Consider the following 7767-nt stretch of genomic DNA (forward strand, 5'->3'; position numbering starts at 1 on the left):
ATTGTAAAGTTATATTAGAAAAGAAAAAAATTTAAAAAATATTGTAAAGTTATATTTTTAGTGAACATTAAAAAATGTGTCAAAATGTAATGTATGGAATTCAATGGGACATGTGACAGAAAAGGAGTAGGTTATAAGGAGAAGTGTGGATATGGGATTGCTCTTTCTACCGGGGGTGTTGCTTTGACTTGCATTGACCTCTCTATAGATTGCTCCATTTATGTGCGTAATTATTTTTACTGACGTGTATGTAATTATGGCATGGGTCCCGTGTTTATTGGACGTAGCCAATTTTAGTTATTATCCCATTTTTTATACAGATATGTATATTATACATATAATACATAAAAATAAGCCAGACAATATGTTAAAACATAATTTTTTCAGATGGAGACTTACCTCTGTTGTCTTCCTCAATTTTTTCATCTTTAACTGTTGGTATTTTCTTTAATCGGTAGGATATCAATCTAAAAACCATCTCATTTTACCCGACTTTAATACCCTCCTACCACTTCCGTAATAACAAATCTAACATACTCTTATCTCCTTACTTCTCCTTATTAATCTATATTTCCTTCAAAATTATACAATGCCCTTTACCAAATACAATACTTGTGCTCCCGTTTACCACACTTCAATTCTCCTCTTTTCTCTCCACTCCCGGTTGTTTTTTGTTGGTTGAAACAACTACCCGATTCATGTACTGTTTCTTTCGGTGATTGAAAACTTTAATAGTGTTTTTACATCTCTGTATCTTTAGTGTAATCTAAAGTTCAAATTTGAATTCAAAATCAATATCAATACTTCAATACTTACTTTTAGTTTTTACCCACCTTTCGAACCCTTCCTCTTCAGATTTTAAGGTTTTCCGGCGATTTTCTCAGGTATGAGGTCCCCCCCTTTAATTTTGCTGTTTTAATTTAATTCTCAGATTTGCCGGTATTGTTTATTGCAACTGTTTCATGTAATAAATCGAATTGTGTTTAATGTCTTAATGATTGAACATACAAGTTATTTAATGTTAGGTTGCATAATAAATATACCTCCTCTATTATTGATTGCCCAGAACATCATAAATGTGTCTGTATGCCCTGTAATCAATTTGAAAAGTTTTGATTTTATTTGTCTTTTTAGTCTTTTAAATATACCTTCTTAGTCTTTTAATTTGTCTTTTTTTATTTGTTTGTAACCAGATTTAGTGAGCTTTTGCTTCAAATAATCAATACCATGAATTGATTATGTGTCTTATTTGTATGTCATTGTAACTTGATTTGATGTCCTTTTGCTTGAAAGAATGGAACAATTTCGTAATAAGAGACTTAAACCCGAGAATATTGTGCAAGGAGTAGGTTAGTTTTTGCTTCTTACTTTCATACCTTTAATGTGTACATTGCGGATTTCAAGGTTAATCTTAGTATATGATACTGAACTATAGCTACTTGCTTCTTACTAAATTATTTGTTTAAAGTGGTTTTACGACCAATGCAACCTCTCAATCGGCCAATGAAGTGTCCAAGAAAGCACGAAAATAAAATCCCGATTTTTCTCTTTCCCCAACCCAGGGAAACTGTTTTTGAAACTATCAGTCTCAAAACCATATTCCCCTTACACCAAATGGTAATTTTCTTTTATAATTTAGATGATACAAGAAAGTTTTCCCTTATAATACCATTATTATAAACTCGATTCATTGACAGTTAGAGACCAGGTAAACAATGCAGAGACTGTTACCCCATTACGGCCTTTATCAACAAATTTGAGATTTTTACATAATACCACATTGTCTGAAAAGTCTGATATTCAGAAGGACACAACTGTCTTCTTATCACCACACTTTTTACGCAAGCATGCTGAATGTATTAAGTTTAAAACTTCACATTATTGAACAAATTCATTTTGTATTCTTATTACACGTCAAATGTCGTTCAAATATATTAAACTTTGTGGTCATATTGCAGGTAAATCTCGGGTTGTTTGAAAGGTGAATGTGCCTCCATAGAGAAAACGGAATGCGCAACTTGTTTTACCAACTTTTACACTTACCCCATTGTCGCCTTTATCTTCAGTAGGTGCAAGAAAGTCCGAAAAGTCTGAAATTGTGAAGGACACAGTTGTTCTCGGGAAATCACACTTTGTACAGAAGCATGCTGAATGTATTAAACGTAAGTGTTCACGTTGTTGAACCAACTCATGTTGTATTATTACACGTCATATGTCTTTCAAACATTTCAAATTTGTTGTCATATTGCAGGTAAATCACATATGGTAGCCAAGGAGAATGTTCCTCCACAGAAGACACATATTGCGCAACCTTTTTTTACCAACTTCCACATTTAGTAAGTTGCTTTATAGAAAATTGTTACCCAATTTATATGACATGTACGTTAAACCGATTGATATGAGGTAATTGTTTCTAGGTGGAAAAATTGTGACATGAGAAATGAAAAGAGGACGGATGACAGTTATACAAAACTGAATGTGACCTATAGAAATAGGAAAATTTTCAAACCTCTGCGTACAATTACTAAAGGAAATCATGGTAATTAATCTCTCCATCTAAGCACCATATATTCAATAAAATATTTTAACATTTGTAGTTTCTAATTGAAATGGCACATTACTAATAGGCGTGAAGAACGTCCCAATGCACCCAACAACCATACCAAGTTTTAGCACGAGTAGATCACTGCCTTTTGCATACACAACAAGTATACAGAGAATTAAAATATCCCTTAATACAGATGATAAACGTACCACCAAAGAACGGAGTGTTCATCCTCAAAGTAGTCAGTTAATATTTGGTTACAAAGGGAAGAGGCCTATTCGGTTAGAATCAAATGAGATAGGTAAAATACATTTAATAATTGCATATTAAAGTAGAGTTGATGCAAATTAAAAAATCATATTCCCGGTTGTGCAGATTTTGATGAAATGTCTGACACGGACAGTGATAACAGTGATGTGTTCTTCGACCTAGGTAATATTTGTAAGAGGTCATTTCTCTTTCTTTTTAACATCTAAAATTTGAGCATTAATTGTAGTTAATTGTTTAATGCACAGATGATGTGGAACAGTTCAATTTTGAATCCTATGAATAGAGTATAGATCCACTTAACTGCCCACCACGTAAATTAGATTTTAATGAGATAGAGGGTCATGACGAAAGCTATGACCTCAACAATGAAAATGGTATTAAAGTTATATGTAATAACTTAAATTAAGTTTTCTACATAATAAAAATGCTGCTAATAAGTAACCTCTACATTGAATTTGTTTCAGAGTTCTCATATGTTGCAGGAATGTATAGTGATCGGTCTGATGGCGAATCGGAGGAAGGTATCTAAATTGATTTAACTTTTCAGAATTTATTCAAGAACTTCATATGATTCACGAGCTTATGTTTTCAAATTGAAATGGTTGCAGAATTGGAGGAAGATGTCAATTATACCTCCTATGAGGAAATGAAACTTCCTACTGGATGTAAGATGAGCCCATTCTACAAAGCCTAATCAAATACCCTTCCTTAAATATTTATATTTAATATAAAATTTTATGGACCTTTTTTATGCAGCTATAACGGAGTACGCTACACTAGGCCCTCTCAATGTCCGTTGTAGCAAATGTGAAGCATGGATGTGGAAGGAAGAATGTGTAAACAAAAGTGTTACCCGTGGAATATCTATTTTTCCCTGTGTGGTGCAAAAGGTCAAATCAAACTACCCAAAGAGAAACAAACTCCTTCTTTCATTTGGCAGCTACGTAATGATAAAGCATACTCTCATAGATTTAGCGATGGTATGCGTTTGTATAATTGTATCTTTGCATTCACATCCACTGATGGGAAGGTTGATAATTCAATCAATAACCGGGGGGGGGGGGCTTACATCTATAGACTAAATGGACAAAACCACCATTTATTTGGTTGTGTAATACCCAAACATGGTGAAGACCCCAAATTCTGTCAGTTATATCTATGACACGGAGAATGAAATTAGTAATCGTCTCAAATGGGTTAATGTTGATGGGGGATCCACTTGATGTTGATATAGTTGCTGGATTATCAAAAATTCTAGATGAGACAAACGAGTTAGTCAAAGAATTCCGCACAACTCGCGACAAATTTGAGAAAGATGGGGTGCAAGATTTTGAAATTAGACTAAAGGTGTGTAGATCTGAAAGTGGTCATGAAAATCATGTCGGGCCATCTGATGAGGTAGCTGGTATAATGGTTGGGGATATGGATGATACTGATGGTTCTCAGGATATTGTTATAGATTCTCATGTTAAAGGTTTGGAGAGAATTAGTGACATTCATCCAAAACTTATGGCGTTACAGTACCTTTTATTGTTTCCTCACGGTCCAGATGGTTTTCACAAGAATATTCCATATGGAAAGGTTGATAGAAAATCTACCAAAGAAAGAGAATATATAACGCAGAAAGACTGTTATTCTTACAAATTCCAAGTTCGCACCAATGAAGGTATTCTAGAATCCCATTGCTTTAGTAGAAACGTATTTCAGGTATTTTTGTTGAAACTGTACTCAGATTCTAATGTAACTAATAATAATTTATAGTCAGCAATTACTCTACGTCTTGGTGGTTTACTTTACCAGCAATATGTCATTGACGCATTCTCCACTATTGAGCAAGCCCATCTATGGTGGTTTCGTACGAACCAAACCACTTTGTGTTCAGAGCTGTATACTAACATTCAAAGGAGTTTGAATGAGGGTACCTCTGATACATCAAACATGGGTAAAGGTTTTATATATCCCCGCTATATTTGTTGGTTCACGTAGATACATACAAGAAAACTTTCAGGATGCCCTAGTCGTTTATTGCCATATTGGCACCCTGTCATTTTCGTTACCATGACAACAAACCCCTTATGAGATGAAGTCATACAGATGATGAAACTGCTCCCTCATTGCCTACCACAGAATTCACCAGATGTGATGGCACATGTCTTTAGACTGAAGCGGGACCAGCTGATTGATGATTTCAAAAAGAAGAACTATTTTAGAACTTGACTTGGTGGTATTGCTCAAATTAACATGAATTTATTTGGAATAACCTTTGTTATAAGAAATGTGGAAGTACTTACCTATCTTTTCTATTTGTTTAACAATTATGTATGTAGTAGAGTTTCAAAAGTGCGGTCTCCCGCATGTGCACATGCTTATTTGGCTGGACAGTGCTTCCAAGTTGAACTTACAAGCAAATGGGGTAAAATGGCTAATTGGTCACTGTACTCATACGTAACTTGCAATTAGATCACCAAGTTGAAAAAACTTTCATTCAACTAATAAAGTAATTAAAAACTTTAGATCGTATAACTGTAGTTATAATTTCTTGCACGACCGTTTAAATCATTTGACTTTTAACAGTTCTACGTTAAAAGCCTCCACATAAGCTGTGTAGTAGGCTCCATGTCAGCATATGTCAGCATACACGGTTGTAGGGTCTAATACCCATCCCGACCCGACATATCACTTTTAATTGATCCTGAAATTAGGTTTAGTACACAGAGCGGGGAATAGAGGCGACGTCGGAGGTGAATCACAGGCGACTGATACCGATCATATCTCCTTCTCTTTTAATCTTGTAAATCTCTTATGTCCTCTCTCTATCTTTGTACATATATATATGTCCTGTGTACATAGTGATTTTGCATATATATATATATATATCTTATATCCATATATCTTTGCAATTTTTTTGTGATTTTTGTGTATGTTTGATATATACCCATGTAAATATATGTCATGTGTACATAGTATTTATTAATTGGTAGAGTTAATGTTGACAGGCCACAAGACTTGGTTGTATATTACGGGGGCAATTCATGACTTGCAAAAAATGGGAATACGTTGGTCCTAAATTTAAACTTTTTAAACAAATTGAGGTTGGGGATCTTAGTGTGAAAGACATTAGGGATATGGTTAGGATTGTAGTTAGTGATGATGATAGATTGTACTTTGCGAAAGATGTTGTGACTCGTGATGAAGGTTTTGCATTAATCAGGAAAGATAGTGATGTTAAGAAAATGGTTGATGTAAAGAAATGGTTAGGGCTGATAGAGAGAAAGAGACAAGTGAGGCACAGTTAATAGAGGAGGCTTTTATGTATGAGATTGAAGTGAATGCACCCCCACCTACAACACCTAAAAGGAGCCAAAGAATAGAAGTACAAAGTCAGTCACCAACCACACCTAGGAGAAGCCAAAGACTGAACACTGTGAGTACTTTGGTATCAAATTATTTGTTTAATGATCACATTGTTGTATGTATGCTTAATTAATTATGTGTTTTACTTGCAGATATTTAATGAAAATACTGAGCCAACACATGCACTTTTTGGGACTCCACCAGCTGCACATGAGACTAGTAAAGCAAGGACAAAACTTCAAGTCAGGATGGCTGTCAAGGGTTTCAAAGCCCCAAGAAACCTTTAATTACTTTATCATTCTGTATTTTGTCATTTGGAACTATTTAATTATCTAGTGGGGGACAATTTCCACATCTTTTGGTTGTTTTATCAAGGGCATCGGGACTATGTAATTTGTCACTTGAATTTGTTATTTGAATTTGGTTGACTATAAGGCACAATATATGGTACCAATGTTATTAATCTACTCATTTTGCAACTTTTACATATTAATTTATATAAATCAATCAAGAACAAGATTACACACATTCATCATCTCCATCAATATTCATTTCATTTCAATATTCATTTCAGTTTTTGAACAACCAAGTTACAACACCTAACATACATGCTACACATGAAAACCAAAATGCAAGCTTCATTTTTCCACTTGTTTTATGCATTTGCTCTTCCATTCTCTACAGTTTCCTCAAACATTCATGATCAGAATTCTGCATTATCTCAACACCTTCAACTTTGTTTTTCAGCAACTTCACTTCATCCCTTTTCAACGACAGTTCATCCAATAATTCAACAATCACTTCTCTACCTCGATCTGTATACTCCTGATCTCTCCATGAAAAAAATTGCATCTTTTAGCCTCCCGAAATCTCGAACAACCATAGAACCTCCGACCCGGGTTTTTGGTTCCAGGTTTCCAGGCTGCCCATACACCAGCTTCGATCCCACAGTAGCAGTTGACAATCCCCATCCCATTTGGACTTGTAATTCTTCGATTTCCATGAAACCTAGTAGAGTTTTAAGAATAAGAACTCATTTTTTCTCAAGAATAGAGTGAATGGAGTGAAGAATAGAGTTAATGGAGTGAAGAATAGAGTTATAAGGGGAAGAATGGGTCGGGTAGTACTGCCATGTAAGCACTTCCATGTCAACACACCGTTTGATTTTTAACGTTGCTAACGGCTATAACTAAGTTGAAAGTTTTTAATTACTTTATTAGTTGACTGAAATCTTTTTCAACTTGGTGATCTACTTGGAAGTTACGTATGAGTAAGGTGACCAATTAGCCATTTTACCCCAAGCAAATGTTGACAAGTTTGTTTCTGCAGAGATTCTGAATCCAAAAACTGACCCGGTGGGGTATGCCGCTGTGAATGCTTTCATGGTACATGGACCATGTGGTTAAGAAAATCTTAAATCTCCATGCATGAAGCAATTTAAATGCACAAGACATTTAATCAAAAAGTAAGAACCTGCTAAACCTGAAGCTGTTATAAAAAGTGTTAGGTCACATAACACTTTAGAAGGGGGTTGAATATAGTGTAGAATACAATCGAATCAATTTAGAACACAAGTAACAGAAAACAGATGTATTCGA

General features: G+C 34.7%; 1 protein-coding gene across 4 annotated transcripts; it reads left to right on the plus strand.

Annotated features, from left to right (window-relative positions):
* The first annotated feature begins 471 nt into the window (after positions 1 to 471).
* On the plus strand, positions 472 to 6549 carry LOC141716932 (uncharacterized). Of its 4 annotated transcripts, XM_074519082.1 has the most exons (10): positions 472 to 884; positions 1959 to 2162; positions 2252 to 2336; positions 2921 to 2977; positions 3061 to 3189; positions 3280 to 3336; positions 3424 to 3480; positions 3572 to 4481; positions 5812 to 6239; positions 6322 to 6549. In XM_074519082.1, the coding sequence occupies exons 8-9, from the start codon at positions 3974 to 3976 to the stop codon at positions 5880 to 5882; spliced, it is 579 nt and encodes a 192-aa protein (XP_074375183.1). In that variant the 5' UTR covers positions 472 to 884; positions 1959 to 2162; positions 2252 to 2336; positions 2921 to 2977; positions 3061 to 3189; positions 3280 to 3336; positions 3424 to 3480; positions 3572 to 3973; the 3' UTR covers positions 5883 to 6239; positions 6322 to 6549. The 4 variants fall into 4 exon arrangements, with proteins under 4 accessions (XP_074375183.1, XP_074375184.1, XP_074375185.1 ...); XM_074519083.1 differs by lacking the exons at positions 5812 to 6239; positions 6322 to 6549 and adding an exon at positions 4577 to 4882; XM_074519084.1 differs by lacking the exons at positions 2921 to 2977; positions 3061 to 3189 and having other exon boundaries at positions 475 to 884.
* Positions 6550 to 7767: the final 1218 nt, after the last annotated feature.

This window comes from Apium graveolens, chromosome 4 (genome assembly GCF_009905375.1).
Source record: "Apium graveolens cultivar Ventura chromosome 4, ASM990537v1, whole genome shotgun sequence".
NCBI lineage: Eukaryota > Viridiplantae > Streptophyta > Magnoliopsida > Apiales > Apiaceae > Apium > Apium graveolens.

What these genes read in the sequence shown, in the direction of transcription:
- LOC141716932 (XM_074519082.1), top strand. Translation starts at nt 3,974, where the DNA reads ATGACACGGAGAATGAAATTAGTAATCGTCTCAAATGGGTTAATGTTG. An exon ending in CCAAGTTCGCACCAATGAAG is followed by an intron (nt 4,482 to 5,811) that starts GTATTCTAGAAT and finishes TAATGTTGACAG; the next exon opens with GCCACAAGACTTGGTTGTAT.